The sequence below is a fragment of the Alligator mississippiensis genome, chromosome 4 (assembly GCF_030867095.1).
Source record: "Alligator mississippiensis isolate rAllMis1 chromosome 4, rAllMis1, whole genome shotgun sequence".
Taxonomy (NCBI): Eukaryota; Metazoa; Chordata; order Crocodylia; family Alligatoridae; genus Alligator; species Alligator mississippiensis.
The window spans coordinates 165,935,499-165,957,617 of NC_081827.1; the positions used below are offsets into that span (position 1 = coordinate 165,935,499).

Sequence of the window (22,119 nt, forward strand, 5' to 3'; positions counted from 1 at the left end):
GACCCACTGGTGGTGGTGGTGGCTGGGGACTAGCACCCCCCGGGCTCCACCTTGATAAAGAAGCCGCTGGATTCGCCCCTCCTCTGCCAGGCCGAATTGGGGTGCCCCCAAGGGTGCAGATGTGGGTGGAAGGAGGAGTCTCAAGGCACCCTGGGAGACATGGTGCCCACCTCACCCCCCCTTTGCAAGAGGAGGCAGGTGGCAGTGGCGCACGGGTTTGTGCCACACACAGGAGGGGGAGTGGACATGGGGGAATGGGTGCAGAGCCCAGGAGTGTGGCCTGGCGGTCAGAGCAGGTTGTGGGGAGTCAGGACACCTGGGTTCTAATCCCTGCTTGGCTTCTGGCTTGCTGTGTCACTGCTCCATGCCTCAGTTTCCCCATCTGGAAAATGGGGCTAACTTGCTGAGGGAGGCTGTGGGGCCAGTTGGGGTTGTGGCCAAGGCAGCTTCTTCACCAGGAGACTGGCGTTTAGTAAACTGTCCCAGAAGTCACCATGTCCCCATCATGCCTTGTTTACTGGCAGCATGGTGGGGGGTTGGTTGGGTTAGTGAATGGGCCAAGACGACCTCATTGATATGATGAAACTCAGCACATCCTCCCCACTGGCTTTGCTGAATGATGCCCACACCCAGCTCTGAGCCTTTCCACGGAGACAATTCCAACTTTGCTTTAAACACAGAGGGACTGACACAGAGAGACTTGGGGTTGTGGGTGCGGAGCAGGGATGTACCTTGATAGTATCAGTCCTAAATGGGGAAAGAGACCCAGGACAAGCCTCTACTAGTTCAATGGGTGGCTCTTTAAATGGCCGTGATTAACCCCTTGCAACCCTCAGAGCTTCCCCCTCCCTCCTCCTTCCTCCTGGATGGTGGAGCCTAGCCACTAACTGCGGCCACAGCAAATGTGAGCCCTGGATGTTCCCTGATTAGAAAGACCGGAGAGGGGGAGGGAGGAGGAAGTTCCTAAAAATATCGACTCCTGCCCTGTTCAGGGACCATGCATCTCCAGGCTGGACAGCAACTGGGCCCAGCTGTCCCTCGAGGCGTGCCTGGGAGGCGGCTGCCTCATTCCGAGACCAGCTCTGCCCTGACACGTCTTAACCGTTCTCTATGCATGGAAGGTCCTGACCTTGTCGGCAGCTTCCGGGGGAGTCCAGCCCAGAGCTGAGGGATGTCTTGGGCACTGTGATGACCCTCAGTCTCCCTGGCAAGGAGGGTTAGCAGCAGAATGGTTCAACCACCAACCTCCTGGTTCATCCAGTCCCAGTATCCTCCAATAGGAGGCAGCGTAGGAACTGGTGTCAAACTAGTTACTAAGTCCAGGGGGCTCCTTCTGTCCAAACCCACAGAGGAGTGTTTGGAGAGAGAAAGAGCCTGATAAATGTTTCTATTTGAAGAGGAGCCACTAGGTTATGGGCTGACTCAGTGGGAGCCGGTGTGTTGGCCTGCTGCGTGCATGCTCGCATGCATGTGTATGTGTACGCATACACACACTTGCCTGGCTGCAGGGGCCTGTGTGGGTGTGTGGAGGGAGAGGACTGGTGTGTGTGCCGAAGGTGAAGGGGGAAGTGTGTGTGGAGGGTGTTGACAGGGATGGCTTCTATAATGTGTGAGCATAGGAAATTGTGTGTGCAGCTCTGTTTGCAAGGGGGTAGGTGTGTGTACAGCTCTGTGAGTACGTGGGTGTAACTACACAACTACAGGGTGTGACATGCACGCAGAGCCAGGGGGTAGGAGCCTGCATGTGTGCACACTCAGAGTTGAAATGTACCCTTCACTGTGTGCATGGCATTGGGGTTGTGACTGGTTCAGGTCCTTCCCTTACCAGATACAGACCTCTGTGCTCCCTTCACACCCTCCCCACAAGGGCTGGAGCTGTCTGTGTTGTCCCAGGGTCTCTGGAGATGGGGACAGGCTGACTTCCTCACAAGAGGAAGCTGCTGTGCGTGCCCAATATGGGGGGAGGGGGGCAATCTCTCACTCCAGTCAATCAGACCAGAATGACAGCACCCTTTGAAGTGTAGGCCAAAGGGTGGTGAGGTCCTATACTGGGATCCCTTCTCTGGGCTCTGGATCCCACCTCAGCAGTGGATGATCACTGTGCTCTCTGGCAGTTATAAGGAGGGGAGGGAGCCCAGCACCCCAGTCAGCAGGGACTGGCTAAAATATCCAGTCAGCCCCACATCCTCACTCTCTCCATGGTGACCAGTCCCTGTGTTCATGCCTCTATTTCAGTCCCATGCCCCTAGGGATGATGTTGGCTGGGGATAGAGCAGGGAGCCACCCTGTGCTGATTTAGTTGCCTTGCTTAGCAGTGGAGCCCAGGAGTGTGTCCCCTGAAAGAGTTAGATGCCCAGGTCTAGCAGCCCTCCCAAATATACTGATGCAGAGGCAGAGCCTACCCCATCCCCAACCTTCTTGGGACAGACACTTAAGCACGTAAGATTGCGGGGCATAGATGAGGAGCAGATCTCCTGGTCTTACTGGAGAAGCAGTTCAGCCCCAGATCATTCCACTACCTCCATATCTGTCACATCCTGCTACAGCTCAGCACCCCAGCCTGGCTGCCAGCTCTAAATAAGCATCTGCCTCCATCTTCCTTATAGTGAGCCTTGCAGCAAGCATGACTGCACACGCCTCACTCTTTCCCTCAGTACAGGGCACTGACAGTCAGCTCAGAGGGTCACCCTATACATGCACCTTCCCTCCCAGGGGGGCCTCCACCTGCTTCCCTCCTCTCTGCCTTGATTAAGCTACTGACTCCTCTGTGCTGATCTGTGGGGGGTGCCAGCAATAAGCAGGCTGTTATCTGGGGGTGCCTCCCTCTCCCAGTCCCTTCCCAGGGCCAGGGCAATGTGGATTCTCCAGCAGCCGCTGCAATCAAGCCCCTTAGATCTGGTGTCATCCTGCCTTGCCTGCTGCACCCCTCCCTGTTTCCATCGGGGTGAGCTGACATGCCTGGCATTGTAATTAGCTCTCCCAGTAATTAGAGGCTGGCTGTGGCACTGCATGGAGCCAGATTGGTTGTGAACCTGGCAAGGATATTAAAGCCCTGGAGCAGCCTATTGATTGGTGCTTGTATCAGGTGACCTGGCAGCGCTGTTTGCTGCCAGAGGCCTGGATGGCATCTTTGGCTGAGTTTTAGAGAGCGATCTCTGCCTGCTTTTAGCCCTGTCTCTCTTCTCCCCACACTCTGAACGAGTTCGCAGGAGCTACCGGCGTTGCTTGCTCAGTCATGGGGATGGCCTCAGAGGGGAAAGGATCCAACAGGCAGGCCTTAAGAGAGAGAGACATCCTCTGGGGACCATGCTTCAGGTCTGCTATAGAGATTTTCCTAGCATAATAGATGCTCTCAGACCAGCAGGCTCTTCTGGCCTCCTGCTCTGTTCCCAGTGGAGACTGGCAGACAATACTGGAAAGACATCTTCCTGTCCTTTGTGTTGTGATATTCAACCATAGGAGGAGGGGTTCCTGCCTGACCTTGCTCAAAGGATGCTCTGAACTGCGAGTATGGCTGACTCTTGTTTGCCTCCTTTAGCAAGCTGCCCTTTCCCATATATGCCTCCAGTGTGGTCACAGAAACAGCTTATGGTCTGTAAATTGGAGTGGGACTCCTGGGTTTTGTTTCCAGATCTCCTGCTTGGGTGGCTTTGAGTAAACCATGCTGCTATGCCCCAGTTTGCCTCATCTGTACAATGGGATTTAGGACACTGAGTTGCCTCCTAGGTGGTGGTGTGAGGACCATCAGACTAGAAGAGGCCTCTTGGGCTCTAGAATCTAGTGTCTTTCCACTGATTCAAGGAATCTCCAGGATCACCGCTTCAAACCCTCACCCACAACTACAAGACACAATACCCGAAACGCTGCCAGCATCCTATAACGTGCCACAGAAAATAGATAGCACAGAGACAGGGGCGCTGCCAATGCCTTGCCACTGCAAGTAGTTGGATAATATATACTCAGGAGCTCCTAGGAAAAGGACCATGTCTCATGCTACAGAGGAAGGCAAAATACCTCAGTCTGTGCTGAGCTGACCTAAGAGAAAAATTCCTTCCCATCCCATAATGGGGTGTTGGGTCTGACCTTGGTCTTGAAGATTCAGTCGTGCTTATCAAAGCACTTCAAGAGTCTTCAGCATCCTTCCTCGAGGAGTTCCCTGAGTTATTTATCCTCTGCAGCCAGTGCCTGCTCCCCTCTGCCTGTGAGGCCCCGTGCACTCACTAACCAGGCTCCCTTCTCTCCCCCAGGGGAAATACGGCAAGCGGAAGAGTCGTTTCAAACGCTCGGATGGCAGCACCTCCTCGGACACAACTTCCAACAGCTTCGTGAGACAGGTACAAGCAGTGGGCAGGGGTTTGACTAGCTTTGGTATGCCTTTTCTGAGCAGCAGTGGCATGGAGCCCCAGGGGTACTTGTGTGAAAGGTTCTCTCCAGGGGACTTGACATGTTTTTTATCCTTGATCTGGCAGCAGGTGGTGATGGCAGGTTGCTGGAATACAGCAGCAGCAGGCAAGGGGGTAAGCTCACCCCCGGCTGTCCATCCCCAATGACTATAATAACCTTCTAGCCAGTCTCAGTTCAAGGAGTTACTGCTTAGCAGGGCTTTGGTTCCTGCTCAGCCCCATCCCATTGTGTCTCCAACTCTCATGTTTTGCAAAGAGCAGAGCCTGGGCCCCTTTGTGTTAAAGTAACAAGAAAAGACCAAAGTGAAGTGTCCATGGGAGAGGGTGTGGGGTGCGTGACACCCTTTGCAACCCTGAGACCAAACCCAGTGCCCATTTCTGCCTGTGCAGTACTGTTACTAGTTTTAAAGCTGTAGGACACTGAATCCAAAATGTCCCTTCTGAGACTCTGCAGTTTGGGTTTAAATGATTGGGGTACTTCAAGGGCAAAAATGACTTCTTAGCAACCAGTCCATATATAGTCTCCTTTGTGTGCCAGTGGTGTGAGCACAGGACTGGAGTCCTGTGAGCCCTGTCTTGTGGGAATCAGTATAGCTGGGCAGAGATGTCGTTCCCTGGCCATCACTGGGGGCACAACACTGACAAGACCTCATCTGCTTTGGTTCTGTGGCCCCAGGGAAAGCCTCAAGCCAACTCCTTGCAGCCTGCATCTGGGACCAGGGAAAGGTTGCAAGAGCTTCAGGAGGGCAGGGATCAAAGCTTGAAGGCCTCTTTTTATTCTGGATCCACTCAGAGCTTTGTTGTTGCCCATGGCAACACTGCTTAGTTGTAACCACTTCACTGCCGTGGATGTAGGTTGCTCTGTGCAGTGGTGCATGGTGGTAGGGCGAGTTGGACTTGGGGGGGTGCTGGGGTTTGTGGTGCTGGCAGGGCATAAGGGGCAGGGGCATTGCTGGAGCCCCTCTCAGCAGCCCAGCACAGCTCTACCATGGCTTTTTGGGGCTACTTTTCCTGTTGGGTTGTTTCAGCTCTGCCAGCAATCCTGCCCGATCCCCAAAAGCTGAGGTCTCCTTGCCCAGCCAGTGCCCCTTGCTGGGAGAGGCCAGAGTGGAGCAGCACTGGTCTTTCTGCTCCCCCCCACCAACTTCTTCAGAGCTGTTGCTCCTCCCCTCTGCGGGGTCTTGCTGAGGGAAGGAGGGAGCCAATTATTAATCCAGCAATGTAGCGGCTTGACTCAGCAGGGCTGGAGCTGACAGCTGGGTAGAGCCTGCAGCGGCACCCCCCTCCCACCCACCACCACTGCTACCCTGCCTGCCTCGCCTCTTCCCTCTGCAGGCACATTCATGTGCTCAGGGCCAGTGTCATGGCAGCGGCCCCTCTCCCCTACCCCATTTTAGCCACCTCAGCTACAAGTCCCCAAGACGAAGCGGCCTAAAAAATATCTCCTCATCCTTCCCGGGAGTGGGGAGTGTAACAGTCATAATCACCATAGCAACCCTCCCTTCCTCCCTTCCATGGAGCTGGCCGGCCTGGAATAGCATGTCAAATGATGAAAGAGCTGAGTCCTGGCCTGCGCTGGGTTGGGGGGCCACACTGGCGGGGCAGGGACAGAATGAGGGGCATGGCTCGCCCCTGTCTATTTAGAACTGAATGCCTGTGTCTCGCGCACCGGGGGAGACCCTGGGGACCCTGCTCTGGCTTCCAACCTCCCCCCTCCCCCCCCCCCAAGTCAATGGGGATGGGCTCCCTAGGCTGCAGGGGAGTGTCGACCCCTCCACCTTCCACCAAGGGGAGACAGGATCATACGGGGCAGGGCGATAGGATGCAAACAGCCCTCTGGTCTCACCCGTGCTGGCTGGTGGGGTGACCTTGAGGCACAGCAGGAGCCAAGCTGCCTGAGCAGTCATTTGAGGCTGGTGCGGGGTCCCAGCATCAGGGATGATGGGTCTCCTTTTGCTCTAAGTCCTCTAGGGGAGCAGCAGTCCTGTCCTACCTTGCTCCGGGGGGGGATGGCCTAGTCGCCCCTGTTTCTGTACACAGGGTGAAGACTAGGGGGCATGGAGCCCTCCTTGCTGATGTCCCTAAATCCCAGCTAGAGGGAGGGGTCCTGTGATCTGATCCCCACTTCACCTCCCTTCCAGCAGATGAAGGGAAGGATGGCAAGTGGTTGTCATGGCAATGACAGGGGAAGATGCGGGGGGGGCACTTACGATGGTGAGGATTCCTGCAAAGAGTGCCCTGTGCAGTGGGGATTTAAAGGGCCAGTTTGTCTTGCATTAGTGCCACACACAACCAAGGGCTTTTTGACTCCAGTTGCCATCCCAGGGGAGCTAGTTGGTGTGGGTGTGTGTGCTGGGGGTAGGAAAAGCTGCAAAGGTGCCTTAAGGTAGGTGCTGGACCTGTCTGATGCCTGCAGCTTCCTCAGTGCAGAATGGACTGGACTGATGGACACACACCCAGGCCTCATGGACTTTGCTCCTTGGCCAGAGTTAATTCATCAGCTGCCAAAGGCCCATCCACCCTCCTCCTCTTTGGGGTCCCCTGTCCCCCACCCCCAGAGATGTGCCTGTCTGGGATTTTTGGCTCAGACTGTCTACCCTATCCTCACACCCATCTACCCCTGAAGCTGGGGGAGGGAAGCTTGGGTCAAAATCATTGTAACCTGATGGATGGCTTCAGATGTGGGTCCCAGTCCAAAGTCTGCCCCCGCCCCAGGTGAATGGTGGGGAATAGGGCTGCTTGGCTGCAGGGTGAAGTGATGGAGCAGGGGATGGGTTTGGGAAAGGGTGAGAAGGGGAGGAAGACTCTTTAGAGCAGTGGGGCATTTTTAGTCCAGGCCAGGGTGTGTCAGAGTGGTTTGGGGAGGAGTGCTGTATGGGTGGGGATTTTCAATAGCCTGCAACTCAGGCTGATTCATGCAACCCTAGGCCTGGGGACAGGCCTTCCCAGCTGTACCCAGCAGAGGGCAGTATGAGCTCATGATCCATCATACCCCAGGGAGGGGCAGTCCCTTGGCATGCTCCTCTCCTCCCCGCTCCAGGGGTGCTGCAATGTTCATTGCAGAGCAAACCCCACCAGATGAGAAAGGAGACAGCCCTGCCTCTCTATCTGGCTCCCAAGGGTGCCTAGCGCACAGTAGGCTGCCATGGGATACATGCATCTCCCAACAGCTATCCCAAAAGGGAATAGGGGAGCCTCAAATGGGATACTACCTAGATCAATCAGGGTGCAAGACTCAGCTGAGATTTGGATTAGAGGGATGTTGTACAGGGCCCCCCAAACAATATTAAAGTGGAGACCCTTGCCAGCTTCTGTTTTGTGGGGGGCTGCTGGGCATTGGGGAATACAGGGGCCACAGGTGTGTGGGGCCGACTCCTGTGGTATCTGAGTGTTGAGCGTGTGTATGTGGGAGGGAGAGGGTTAGGGGGCCTGTGGCATCTGGAGCTGTGCTGCCCTCTGGTGAATGCTCTGTGCAGAGATGTGCACTTCCTTCAAGGAGAGGTCTGTTCAGGTCACTCCTGGGAAAATTCAGAGGGGGCCAGTACTGCCCAGTCCTGCAGCTGAGTGAACTGGGGCAGGACCCATGGAATCAGAGGGCCCAGAGGCAGCTGCAAACCCAAAAGCAGAGCAGCAGGGGGCAGCCCAGCTGCCTTAGCCAGAGAGTTGGAGAATGGGGCTGGATTGGGAGGTGTGGGGGCTTTTAGCAGTACTCCATTCTTGTTGTCCTCCAGCTAGGGCCTCAGGGCCTGGGAGAGCTGTTGGGGTGAATGTGGGGTACTGGTCTGGATAGAGAAGGGTCTCAGCAACACTGGTGGGAGGGGGAAGAGTTGATACCAGAAGGGTTGTGAGTTGGGAGTGAGGGCAATTGATAGAGCCACTGTCAGGCAGGATGCCAGGCGGCTGTGACATCGTTCCAGAGCCCCTAAGACCTCTGCTAAGCTTGGAGCGCTAAACCAAAAAGGCTGGCAGGACCCAGTATACTATGTTCCCTGCCTGGCCCCCTCCCCTGGCCGGAGCAGAGTGCTATAAAGTGACCCTTGGCACAGACCAGCCAGCACCCCCCCCCCCCCCCCCACTGGGCTAAATATACCCCGGCAGGTTGCGAATGTCGCACTCTCAGTGTAACCTGAGCCCCATCAGCCCAGCAGCAGGGCAGAGCCACCCCTGCTGCCCACTCGCACCCAGGGCCCAGCCAGCACCAGCAGCATGGAGACACCCAGCAAAGACCACCGCATTGTCCTGGTGAGCGCCCCACCCCTGTTGCCCCTCTCTATGCCCACCCTGTTGCTTTCCTGCATCCAGGTCTCCTCAGGGCTTTGCTGCCATTTGCCTTTCCTCCATGCTCTGTTTCTACCCACCCAACCCCCTCTGGCACTTAGGGGGACCTCCCCAGTACGGGGGTATCCCTCCACTTCTGCCGACCATGGGGCCCAGCTGGCCTGGCCTTCAGGGGTTTGAGGTAGCTTTTCTGAATGTGACCCAGCTGGCGGGACCCACTAGGAATGGTGTCTGTGAGCCTCGTGTCCCCCAGCCTCCTACCTTACCCCCAACCCTTCGTTCCATTCCCTTGTCCCCCTGCATCCTCCACCACCCCACAGCCTCTCCGATCACCACAACCTCCCTCTCTATCCCTCCCTGCTCTGCTCAGATGGTTTCCTAAAATTACCCTGAGAATGAGCCAGGCCCTGGGGTGGGAAGAGAGAGGGTGTTTCTCTCTTTTTTGCACATGCGTGTGCACGCGCGGACACACACACACTCACACTCACACTCACTCCCATCCAGGAGGCTAGGGGTGGCAGCTGTGGGTCGTGGAAGGTCAGGATGGCCTGCAGAGTGGGGAGATGTTGGGAGGGACTCCTGCTTGGGGTGGGACAAGTAGGGTTGGTGTCCTCCCCCAGCCTGGGAGAATGAGCTAACTGGGGCATCACAGTGTGAGTTGTACAGGGGGGATACTGGTGGTTGGGGGCACTGTGTGGGGCACTGTAGAAGGTCTCCTTCTCTCTCAGTTTGTGCTGAACCCCAGTGACCCAGCATGGAGTGAGTGGGTACTAGCAGTGGGGGAGGCTCAGGGTGCCAAGGGGGCACTGAGATTCAGGGTGTAGAAAGAGGGGTTTGTTGGGATGGAGAGGGCTTCCCTTCCACAGTGTGCTCCAATAGCACTTTAATGGGGTGATGTATGTCAAGGGCAGGGTCTATCCCCACCTCTCCCCTATCCTCCATTACCCTTGAGATTAATGGATAGTGTGCTACAGGACGGGAGCTCAGTGGAGGGTGCTGTCCCCTCCACTGGGGATTCCCAGTGGCTGTCAATGCTGACCTCACTATCCCAGCATGGCACTAGGAAGGAGAAGGGACTGTCTTTTGATGAGATGTCAGACCAAAGCACTATTGGGCTTTCAAAACTCCTGTTGATTTTGTTCCTGGGTGCTTTGATGCTTCCTGGGTGCTATCTTGCTTCACCGTAGAGGTGACTGCATGTCAGTAGTGTCACACAGCAACAAAGCATGCTGGGAGTCTTGTGGCTCGAAAACTGGGAATATTAATGGCTCCTCCTTGGGGAATTGCCCTCCGGAGCCTGTGCCTCCTCGAGCTGAGCCCAGCTACTTTTCCAGGTGGAGATATCTGATCCCAGATCAGCAGTCAGTTCAGGCTTCAGATTTATGGATGGATGAAATGCAGGAGAATTTGGGACCTCCTGGGATGATTCTACAGTGGGTGGGTTTGGAAAGTACGATGTGGGAAAGGAGTTGGAACAACCGAGGGAGCAAAATCCATGCATGAGCAAGGGAGGAAATTCTCACCCTTCTATTGACAAGAAGGCAGGCAGAGGTTGTGGTTAGGGAGTGGGGCTGCAAGATCTCTGCTTGAAACCCAGGGTCTGCCACTGACTCTGTGCAGCCTCAGTCAAGTCACTTGGACCTGATTGCCAGGATCCAGTATTTGTGGTTAGAGTTTTCCAAGGGGCCACACAATTACAAATCCAGCCCTGAGTTCTGGAAAACCTGACCCTACACTTGTCTCTGTGGCTCAGTGTCCCCCTAGGGTCCTGCCCCTACTTTGGCATTCATTAGTGCATGGTCAGTCCTTGAGTTTTGTAGGGTGGTGAGTAGCTCAAGGCAGCCCTGGTAGCTTTAGTTGCTCCCCACCTTCTACCCCAACTTCCAGTTTTGCCTTCATCTGCTTGGATCTGGCATCTCTGGCACTAGCAGATGTTGTCACTGGCAAAGTGCAGGGCATACCTCTTCTCCTTTGGGCTGGGTGCCTCTCTGAGCCAGGGCCAGTGGGGAGAGCTCTCTCCTTCCCACTGTAGGTCCCAGCAGGCTCTCACTGGGATGGCAGAGTTTGTCCCACCAGTTGCTCCCCTAGACCACCCTGCTCCCTGAGATCCCTCCAAGATGGGTGGGTGGTTCTTCTCCCCAGTAGCACTCACTCGTTTCCCAGTTCCCCCCCCCCATTTTGCAGTGTTCCGTTTCTTAACGGACCACACACACACACACACACACACACACACTCACACACACATATATATACACGTACCAACTGGGCCACATGCCGATTCCAGTAATATATGACACTTGCTCAGCACCCAAGCCAATCACGTCCCTGCCCCACGTCACCAGCTCCTGGCTCTCTCCAACTCCCGCCTGCCAGTCCCTGCTGTCCGTCTGAGGCAGGGGAGCTGGGCCGCACTGCCTCAGAGAGATTGTGTCCCCTAGCCTGGGGGCTCCCCTTGTGCTCTTTTCTGGATAGGGCAGGGAGCCTCTAAAACCCACCACCGGGATCCTACATCCTCCATGCAGCCAGCCTTGCTGGCTACAGCTGTCTCCCCGCCTGTGGAAGTCGCCCATTAGCTGCATCTCCCGAAGCCGACGTGCCCCATCTGACCGGGGCCCCTACTCCCAGCTAAGCTGCCCCCTCCTTAACATCCCCCGGTCCCAGGCAGGATGTATCTGTATGGGCTGGATGACTCGGAAGTGGTGAGTACAATCCAGCCTTGGCTTTGGCCCCCATCGATCTGGACTGACCCTTTTTGGCGGCTGCTAGAGACTCAGGGGAGGGGCACATTGGTTGGTTGCCTGTCTCTAGGGGTGGGTACCTCCTCCTGTTCCCCCACCACCACCTCCAGCTGGGTCTGGTTGATGTTAGTCCCAGCTTGGAGAGGTCTGTCCATGGCACTCTTATTACAGCACATGGGCTCCGCTTGGAGTGGAGGGGAAGGTGGGGTGAGGAGGGTGCTTCAAAGGGGAGTGTCTTCGGAGGCGGGGGCTGAGGGGCCATGCTTCCCTCCCTGTGCTCCTGAGGAAGTTTCCTGAGTCCCAACCAGTTCTGGATGCTGGTGTAGGGTTGATTTCTCCCTGGCTGGGCAAGAGTTGGGAAAGGGGGTCTTATTATCCAATTCCTTAGAGCAGTGCCCCATCCAGATTCCCAGTGGGTTGTGCACTCTGTGCTGGCAGGGGAAGTGGATCTGGGCTTTCTGCATTGCTCCCTCCTGCTCTATGCTCCCCTCAGTGGGAGATCCTTGCCCCATCTCCCAAGATGTATCTTCAGAGCTTATAAGATATGGTCTCTGCTATATATCAATGTCCCTTGAGAGCCACAGCTTTCTTCCAACCTCTTTGTTCCCAGGAGCCCCATGAGGGGCAGGTTAGCCTCCCAGCTCTGTTAGTCTTTGACTGCCTGCCTGAGGCCCTGCCTGGTGCTGGAGTCCAGCTTCACCAAGCTGGTGTCTCCCAAACAGGAGCAAATTCCGGCTGGGTGGCTCTTTTGTGGTCCTGCTATTGGCTGGTCAGGTCTCATGCTGCAAGGGGGGACTTGGATTCTGCTGAAGGTTTGACACAGCTCTGGGGATGGAGAGGGGGGAGAGATGCTCCTGAGGGAGCTCTGAGAGTAGCACAGCATTGCAACCATCTTGTGCTTTTCCCCATCCCCAGTGACAATTGTTGACCCCATAGGGTCATGAAGATGTTGGTGTCAGGGAGGGGAGATGCAGGACATTCTTCCCCTGTCTGCCGCAGCAGAAACAGCAGCAGGGATTTAGAACTAAAGTCTGTGATTAAAGGGGAAGACCCCTTCTGTTCCCACAGCCCCATGAAGCTGACTGCCAGCTGGCCATGGGGCAACTCCAGCACAGCCAGTGTGGGTAGATAAACATTCTGCCAGTGGGAATGCCATGCTGAGCTTGAGAGTGAGCTGTCTGTGAGCACTGACATCTGGGGGCCTGGGCAGAGGCAGCTGGACTGATGGGGGAATGTGTCTCTGGGCTGCTGCCCCCCTCTGGGAGGGGATGAGGGGATGCCCCGTGTCCTACATGCACATGGAACCATGGGCTTCCTGCTGGTGCCATGAGCTGAGCTGGTCCATGAATGGAATGAGTTTGCTGGTCCTCATGTCCCATTAGGTCCAGAGTCCCAAGTCATCTGGGTTCAGGGCTAGAAGAGCTGGGGGAGGGTCATTGTCATGTCAGGGGAGGAGGGGCAGGGGGCAGTGCAGAGGGGATGCTGGTGGGATAGAGGGGTGTTTGGGGAATACTGCAAAGACCTCTCTATACTGGGCCTCTCAGATTACCCCCCCCCCTTTCCTTTGATGCCCTTTCTTTTCTGATCAGATTCTCTGAATACCTCCCTTTGCCCCCTGCCCAAGCCCTGCCTGGGCTGTACCTGTGAGGCTGGGGCAGCCCCAGTCTGCCAGCCCTGCTACCCTCTGAGAATGCTCTTTGCTGGTGCCACACAACCCTGGTGCCTCTGTTGACATCTGCTGCCCACCATGGATTATTCACAGTACCTGCCAGGGCTAGGAAGACCCATCCTTTGTATCCAGGGGCTGAATTCTGGCCTACCCCCACTCCCTGCCTCCTTTTCCCATCTCTGCCCCATGCACACCTCAGGGTGCCTGGAACCACCAGAACTCAGAGGCTCATCCCCCACAAGGGCTATGCACCTCTTCCTTGACCACAGTCCACTCCATGGACTCTTTAAATCTTCCCTCCACTGGATTCCTGGGTCATCCTGCTGCCTTGGGATCACCTGGCTTCATCATGCCTTGCTGCTCTGCCACGCACACCACCTGGGAGCTGGGACTCCTGGGTTCTGTCTTTAGCTCTGGACAGGGAGTGGGATCTCACAGGTGAGAGGGAGAGGAAAGTCTGGAATCAGGACAACTGTTTTACCTCCAGCTCTGGGAAGGAAGAAGAGTCTAGGGAGTAAAACCTAGGAGGGAGAGAAGTGGGGAGAGAATGAGAGGACTCCTGGCTTCTGTTCCCAGCTCCAGCACAGTCCTGGTGTGGAGCTGTCCTGCCCTGTTGTGACTTCCTGTCCTGTCTCTGTACCCAGCTGCTTCACAACCCCTTGAGGGGAGGCAGAGCAGTCTGGGTGCTTAATCAGCTGGGCTGTGCAAGTGGGACCATACTGGGGGTGTGAGACAGTGCAGAGCTCTGACTCCCCCTCTCCTCCATCCCCCACACCCCACCATGGCTCAGAAACTCATTGACCAGTGTAGGGCATTGCTCTTCTGGAGGCTGCATTTGTGGTTCCCAAAGAGCCTCAGACATAGCCTGCACAAACAGACTGACTGAGATATACCACATGATGTTTGGGGAACCCATCCTCCAGGCCAGCTGCAAGGGTCTAGAAGTGCCCCACTCCATCACCTCCTGGCCTGGGGGGCTGCCGGAAGCCTCTATAGAAGGCAAACTCCATCATTCAGCTCCAGGGGAAGGGAAGGGCAGGGACACCCCCGCCCACACCCCCCGCTCCAGATGGCCCCTGGAATCTCCTCACCCATTCCCCCATCTCCTGAGGCACAGCCTGTTTCTGTTCAGGAGACAGCTTCATGTGTGTTTCCAGCCCCCACTTCCCCCATCCCTTTCCCTGCCCATGGTGGAATGTCTGTTTCAAGGTTCCCCGCCCCTCCAGCCCCCACATCAGGGCCCTACTTCTTCTGCCAGTGGCATTGCATTCACCAGGTTTAACAAGCCCCCCTGCCTCAGGGAGCCTGAGCCAGGACTGTCCTCCCCTGCCCGTGCTATCACGTTCCATCCCAGAGCTGTGGGAACAGCTGCGTCTGTCCTGGGGAACGGCTTTAACTCTCACAGCACCAGCCTGTCAGAACTGAAGGGGGAACTGAGGCACAGAGACAGACTTCAGGTCACCTGATGCCACACAGGGAGTCAGCAGCTGAGCTGGAAATAGCCACCCCCATCCCACTTCTCACCCGCTTCCCCCCACCAAAAAAACCTAGTCTAGACCCTCCTTCTCTCCCAGATCTGGAAAGAGAAGTCTTGACTCCTACAGCCTTTCTGTAACCACTACCCTAGACCTCACTCCCCTCACAAAGTTGGAGGAAAAGCCTGGAGTCTCATTAGGTCTCCCATTGCTACGGTGCCTGTAGGCACAGTGCCCCCAAGGCCTGAGCTGTGCCCTAGTTTCTCTGGCTCAGGCCACAGCAGTTCTGCTCCAGGGGCTGGGCAAGAAAGAAACTGCTGACGGGAAAGCAGGAGGCTGTCACAACAGCCCCAGGTGGTTGGTTTCATTCCAGTGTTCCCAGAAGCCATGGCAATGGTCTTGTTACAAACTGTAACTAGAGGTGGGCTCTAGATGGCAGGGCATTTTGTCTTGGGAAGGGGGCACTGGGATATTGCTCCAGCTCCAGCCTCAGCCCTTGTCCTGTGGCATGGCCACGGGTAAGGTTATGCTCCTGCTGAGCTGTCTGGCCATAGGCCCATCCCCTTCCCTTCCTGGGGATGGGTGTGTGGGGAAGAGAGCTGCAAAGCACACTGCCTCCTCTGACCCTGGTCTGCTCCCCCAGGGCTCTGCGGAGTCCTACACCAGCCGTCCCTCAGACTCGGATGTGTCCCTGGAGGAGGATCGTGAAGCTTTGCACAAGGAGGCTGAGCGCCAGGCCCTGGCACAACTGGAGAAGGCCAAGGTAGGAGCTGAGAAAGGCAGGTGGTGGCCTTGGCTGCTTCTCTGTGAAGCCTGGACTGGCTGGGGGTGGGTAGGAGCCTCTTCCTGTGCCCATGCCATGGGGCATTGGCATGGGAGCTGGGCATGGCATTTGCCCATGCCCAACTCCCCCTGGCCTGACCGCCTAGAAAGTTGGGCCAGCTCGTGGCACAGAGATCACAGAGCCATTCACCTCATGCAGGAAGGGCTTGTGCATTAAGACCCAAACTTCGCCCATTCTGTTGGAACCCAAGAGCCTTGCATGCACCCTCCTGTCCTCACGCTCTCCCTGCAGCCATGTGTGACACCAACCCCATCCTCCAGCCAAATCCTCTGGGCTGGCTTGGCTGGAGGCCTCACTGGAAAATACAGCTTGTTCCTGGGCAGGCGGCTGGGTACAGGCCCTGGCTGGCACAACTTATATGCCTGTGCTGGGCTGCTTCATCTGCTTCTACCTGTGTCTCATTGGCCAGTGCCAGCTGCCCTGCTGAGAGGACTGGAGCACCCCAGCTGAAAGTCCCTCCCTGCTGTCTCAGGTCCAGCCTGCAGCCTTTGCTTCACCAACATGCACACAGCCCTGCTCTTGCCCAGCAGTCCCAACTCTCAAGTCCCAACCTGCCAGCCTCCTGTAAGAGTCACTGCATTTCTGACACAGTCCAGCTGTGATGCTAGAATCCCCTACTCCTGTCAGTTCCTGAGCCCCATTATAAACCCCAGCTGGAGCTGCCTTCACCCTTCCTGGCCCAAATGTTCTAACGTGTCTGGTTGCTGCTGGCCCCAGGCCCTGCACCACCCATAAATCACAGGAAATGGACAAGGTCCTACAATCAGTTAATTCATTTAGCTAATCTTGATGAAACGTCTCATCGACCCAGGCTGGGTCAGGGACAGAGCACTGGTGCCAGGAGACTGCGGGCTGGCACTGCCCCACCTGGCGGCATCCCAGCCCTTCCATTACACACCTCGGGGCCAGCCGCCAACCAGAAAACGCTGCGGAATTGGGGAGGGCCCTGCCCTGCCCTGTCCATGTGTGCAGGAGGTATACTCCGAATAAAGGAAAGAGGGGATGCACCTCTCTGTAGCAGCATGTGCAGAGGGGGGCTCCTGATACCAAGGCAAGGGAGATGCAGAGCACCCCCTAGAGCTTCTTCCAAGAGGCACTGGACCCTGGGCGTGGACCCCGTCCCATAGAATGTTTTCGTCCCCTGTGGCAGGGAGATGGGATGCATTGGCTAGAATCACTGTCTCCATTCTTAGATGTACCCCCCCCCCCCAACCAAGTCCCTGTCATCTCTTCCTGAGGCCCAGGCACTGTTGGGTGCAATGTGAGGATATGAAAGCTACCCCTATGGGAGCGGTGTGGGGTCTAGCAGTTAGAGCAGGAAGGGGCTGGGTGCCAGGACTCCTGGGTTCTGTTCCCAGCTCTGTGTGGCCCGGGACATACCACCTGTTCCTTTGTGCCCCCCTGGATCCTAAGCTGAGCTTGAAGGTGCAGCCAAGTAGAGCAGCCCTTGATGCCCCAACTCTGCCCCTACAACTCAGTCCACTAGCTGAGTTCCCCCCTGCCATAATGCCCTCTGCTCCACATGGCCTGCCAAGCCAGAGCAACAATCCACAGAAGGAAGGAAGCTGTCAGTTCTCAGGGAACGATCATTGCCTTGGCTGCATAGACCCAAACATTAACCAAAGTAATTAGCTAATGAGGTCCCTGCCATTCCCCACCTCCCACCCCACCCCCTTGGCACAGCAGGCTTCCAGGGCACTGCAGCTGCAGTGTCCCAATCCTTAGTGGCTGGCACACATCAGAGGTGTAATGTCCATTAGGACCCATGCCAGCCCCTCTTGTGGACAGGGACTGCTGGCATTAGGACAGCTCTGCATGGGAACGGATCCAGGACAGGCTGGGCCAGGAGGAAGTGGAGGCCTGAGGCCCCATGAAGAGTCCTGACATTTGGGACTGGGGGTCCATGCTTGGCTGTGTCCTGAGAGCCCTGTGGCACCTCACACTGAGCAAAGGCAGTGGCTAAGCAGTCCCTGAAGCATAAAGGTTTTTGTCCCTGATCTCATTTGCTTCCCCTGGGCACTGTCTCTACCTGATCCTGGAAAAATCCCCTGAGACAGGGACGGTTCACTTTTCCAGTCCCTGCTGACCTAGCAGTTGTGCCCAAGAGCTACTGAACTCATCACTCTTGCTTCCCCCTCTCCCCGTCACACACATGTGACAGTGCCACTGCCTCAGTGCTAGCTGGGCTGGATTCAAACTAGAGACCTACTGGGGACCAAAATCGAGTTCCCAGTGCCTCTGAGCCAGCCAGGAGTCTGCTTCACCCCTCACTCCCACATGCACGCTTGTTTTCAGTCACTGTCCTTCAACTGGACCTCGGGGAGCAAGCAGCTGGGACACCATCCTGGGCTTCGTATCCTTTGGCCCACAGCCACGGGGGGCATTATTCTGGGGTAAGGGACCAGGATAGGCATTCAGGCCTCTTTGCTAGCTCAATGTGGCACAGACGGGCTAAGGTTTTGACCTGTTCCAAAGGAACTGCGTCACAATGCCCAGCCCTGCAACAGCTAGAGTAGAAACAAATTTCCTGATACATTACTCTATGCAGTTGGCTCTGGTCATTCCCAGGAGGTGCAGCCGGCTTCTGGCTGCAGACATCCTACCCCCAGCCACATGGGACTGACCAAGAATCAGGGCCTTGTTGTGCTGCTGCAGACCCCCCAGAACCTCACTCCCCTCAGTGTGAAGATCCTGTGGCCATGGGGAGCCCGTGCCACTCACTGAGCGGTAGGGCAGGGAGCCTGTCCACCTTGATTTTTGGACCCGGGGGTGGAGGAAGGAAGTGCCAGAAGGTTCCACATGCTTGGGGAAAAGGGTGAGAATTTTGGCAGCCTTTAAAGGCCAGTGTGATGTGCTCTGTGTGGTGGGACACATGAGATCCTTCCACATCCTCTTTCCTGCCTCCTCTACCCCATTGCTAAACCTTGTCTCCTTAACAGACCAAGCCAGTAGCATTTGCAGTGAGGACAAATGTAGGCTACAACCCATCCCCTAATGATGACATGCCAGTCCAGGGTATGGCCATCTCCTTTGAACCCAAAGACTTCCTGCATATCAAAGAGGTAGGTGGTGTCTGGCTGAGGATGAGAGACATATGATGTGGGCTGGGAGCAGTGTAGCCAGCTGAGGAAGGCCCTGGCACCACATTACAGATACCACTTCTCTCCCTACTGCAGAAATATAACAACGACTGGTGGATCGGGCGCCTGGTGAAGGAGGGCTGTGAGGTGGGCTTCATCCCCAGCCCTGTCAAACTGGAAAACATGAGGATGCTGCAGGAGCAAAAGATGAGGCAAAACCGCCTCAGTTCAAGGTGGGGACAGACTGGGGAAGGAGGGGACCACTCTCATCACACAGCCTGGAGCTGGGTGCACTGGAGGGTAAAGCCATTTCAGAACAGGGAGCAGTGGGCAATCAACAAGGACCTGTCATTAGATGCGTGGCAGGTGGGAAGCATGCCACTAAGCTAGATGGGTGCCTGGGCCATTGGCACTGTCCTGGTGTGGTGGTTCCAGATTTATGTTGTCTCCCAGGATCTGGGTGCCAAAGCCACTCTCCCATTGCTGAGAAATCCCCACCCCACCCCTGGCACTGGCAGAGATTCGATCCCCTTCTGAGGTACTTACCACCCTCCCCTTTCTGTTCTGTGCAGCAAATCAGGGGACAACTCCAGCTCCAGCCTGGGAGATGTGGTGACGGGGACCCGCAGACCCACCCCACCTGCCAGCGGTAAGACCGTCTGTGCCCCCAACCCTGGAACTGTTTGAAATGGGACAGTGCCCAGCTGGTCAGATGGGGGCATCAGGGCCAGCAAGTGAGGAAGGGATTACTTCCCACTATGGCCTTGTAGCTGAAATGACAGGTTCCTTCCTGATGCCAGTAAGCCTACCATTAAGGCACCTTTACTGCAGCTCAGTCCCTAACAATCTCTCACAGCGTGAGGGAAGCCCAGGACAGATCCTTTGTCTGCCTAGTGTTGGTGATCAGCTAAAGCCCCAGCAGCTTAAGGTGGAAGTGCCCATCTGGAAGTGGCCAACACTTATCCAAGGATCTACAGCAGAATTCCTAAGTTCTCCCCACCCACAAACATCCCCCATCCCTTCTGGCCCCGGCAAAAGGCAGAGATATGGGTATAGGTGTAGGGGAGTACTTAGCACACATGGACCTATGAGTCAACACACAACAACATAGAGTAAGACAGAGGACAGTGCACCCAAGGGCAGCTGGTCAAGCAACTCCCGCAGTGCGGCAGGCTACTGGGTCCAACACTGATGCTAGTACACACACAGAGACATGGTCTACAGTTAGACACTTGAGTTTCCGATAGAAGGGCGAATGTGCATCCATGCCTTGGCACATCCACACAGGCATGGAGGGTGGACCTGCTGCCATCTATCCCAGTGACCTGGCAGGTGGAGACACTAAGTCAATCCCAGCTGGGCTGCCAGGCAATCCTTTCATCCCCAGCCCAGCCCAGCCCACTGTCTACCTGCCTAGCCCCTCCAGGAAGCTCTAGTTTTACTTTACCCTTCCAGCTCTTTCATTTGCCAAATCACTCTCCCCCCTTGAGCACATCTTTCATTTGTTTTCTTTCTTTTGATCTTTTTAGCCATTTCTCGTTTTCTGTTTCTACTCATTTTCCTTTGCTCCCTCCTTTCTTTTCTTTTCTTTTTTTCTCCCCTTCCCCATGCCCCTCCCTAGGTACTCTGGACATGACTAACTTAGCTTATGACCCTGATGCCCTTGACTTAGAAGATGAGGAGGCCGAAGGCCTGGAGAACCACCGCTCCCCTAAGACTAGCGTTAGCAGTGTCACCACACCCCCCTCCAACGTCAAGCGCATCCCCTTCTTTAAGAAGGTAAAGGAGCCTGGTTCAGGGCATGCTCCCTGCTGGGGCTCTGCACCCGCCTGCTGCACCTGTGCTCCCCCCTGCCTTTAACACCCGTCATTTGCCCTGAGTGTGAGGCCGGATGCCCCTCTTTGAGAGATCTGGGTTTGTCGAAGGAGGTGTGGGGATGAGGACGGGGACAGGCACAGCTTGGATCTGGTCTTGTCATCATTCAGCTGTGAACTGGGTTGTGGGTCCTGGCCACATGAAGTGCCATAAAGCATGCTATCGGGCAGGAGAATCACCTGAGGAGCACCAGCATCCCTTGCCCAAGTGGAGGTGCTCATGAGGGCCAAGGCAGGGTCACCCATGTACCTGATGTGTGCCAGGAATCCCCACCTCCAACATGGCCCAGACAGGTCCAGCTACCTCTATGCTGCCCTCCCAGTGCACCAATGCACACACTTCTGACGCACGTGAATGGTATGTTCCAGTGATCACACACTTAAAGCATGAATTAAGAGCATTCTGGCAGTCAACCCCTCCCCCACCCCCCTGTGTGAAGCATGGGAATGGAATGTTCCAGCACAGCCCCTTCCCATGAAACATGGGAAAGGTACATTCCAGTGGTTTTGAAGGGGGAGCAACATGAAGCACGGACCATTGCCCCCCTCCATGATACCCCCCTGTGAAACATGAGAGTGGAACATTCCTGGGGTATTTTGGTTCACCAGCGATCAATTTGGGGGATCTAGTGGGTGATCCCCAAAATTGGATCAAACCGATTCATTCCACCCAATCCAACATGGAAATGGATCCAGCGTTTCAACAAATTGGAAAGTTGTGTTTTGGGTCAGCCTAAAAGTGTTTGACCCAAAAGACAACAGAACGGTTTTGCTTTGGAGCTGTTTAACCTTTTATAATGGGTAGGCAACCCCCCGCGCAGGTGCCACGTGTGCCTTGGGTTGGAGGGGGAGAAGGGACCAGGGCTGAATTGCCACGATGACGATTGGGCCATTTGCAACTCCCCCAGTGTCCGTCCCTGGCATGCCAACATCTTACAAGTTGAAGCTGGCACTCTGTCCAAAAATGTTGTCGACCCCTGTTTTATAACCTTTTTCTCGCTTCCCCCTTTATTTTTTTGGAAATGCAGGTGCAATTTTAAATGCCAGTGCCGTTTCAAGCTGGAAAATGGCAGTGCTTTCCCCAAAATGCTTCAGAAGAGCATTTTGGCATTTCCAAAATCAGGCAATTCCTCTTACAACACTTGATTCAGAGGCTTTAGGGTTCTCCCCCGACCTATTATTTTTAGTTGTAACCATTTGCCAAATTTATTTATGGATAGTTTTGTCCTCCTCCCCACTCTGAAACACTAGTTCTTGGGTGAATTTAGTATTTGCCAATGTTTTTTTCCCCAGTTCTCCCAGCTGTGTCCACCACCCTGTTAAAAGCATGAGAATGGAATGTTCCACTAAGGCCCTCACACTGTGAAACATGGGAATGGAACATTCCATCCATCCTGGGTTAGATGCTGGGGAGGTGTGGACCCTGTGGGGTACCAGAGGCCTGCAGGAGCAGCCAGGTATGGGGTTTGCAGGCAGCTACCCCACTGCCTCTGGGGTTACATTGAGGCAAGTGAGTAGAGGGGTGCAGCAGTCTCTTTTAGGGCATTCCTCCCCGGGGTTTTACAGAGGAGGGGTTATTCAGGGTAGGGCAAGTGGGGAGAGGCTGCAGGGGTAACAGCCAGGGGAGGATGCTGATGCCAAGGTAGGATGGGGGCTGCATAGAGGAGCTCTGTATTGCCAGGAGGCTCTCATAGGCAGGGACAAGAGTCCTCTTGATGCCGTGGAAGGCATTCCCAGGGACCAAGATGGCATGCAGAA

The 22,119-nt window shown here is 55.6% G+C and overlaps 1 protein-coding gene across 3 annotated transcripts in view; it reads left to right on the forward strand.

The window, feature by feature from the left end:
- The window catches only part of CACNB1 (calcium voltage-gated channel auxiliary subunit beta 1), a 40,332-nt gene that overhangs the window by 5,441 nt on the left and 12,772 nt on the right, over window positions 1-22,119 (forward strand). The window contains exons 2-7 of one of the 3 annotated variants that reach the window (XM_006274982.4): window positions 4,248-4,334; window positions 15,207-15,326; window positions 18,347-18,469; window positions 18,584-18,720; window positions 19,060-19,136; window positions 20,109-20,266. In XM_006274982.4, coding sequence (XP_006275044.1) covers window positions 4,248-4,334; window positions 15,207-15,326; window positions 18,347-18,469; window positions 18,584-18,720; window positions 19,060-19,136; window positions 20,109-20,266 — 702 coding nt within the window. Of the gene's footprint in view, window positions 1-328; window positions 3,316-4,247; window positions 4,335-15,206; window positions 15,327-18,346; window positions 18,470-18,583; window positions 18,721-19,059; window positions 19,137-20,108; window positions 20,267-22,119 lie in introns of those variants that run through there. The other 2 variants (XM_059726995.1, XM_006274984.4) reach the window with 2 other exon arrangements.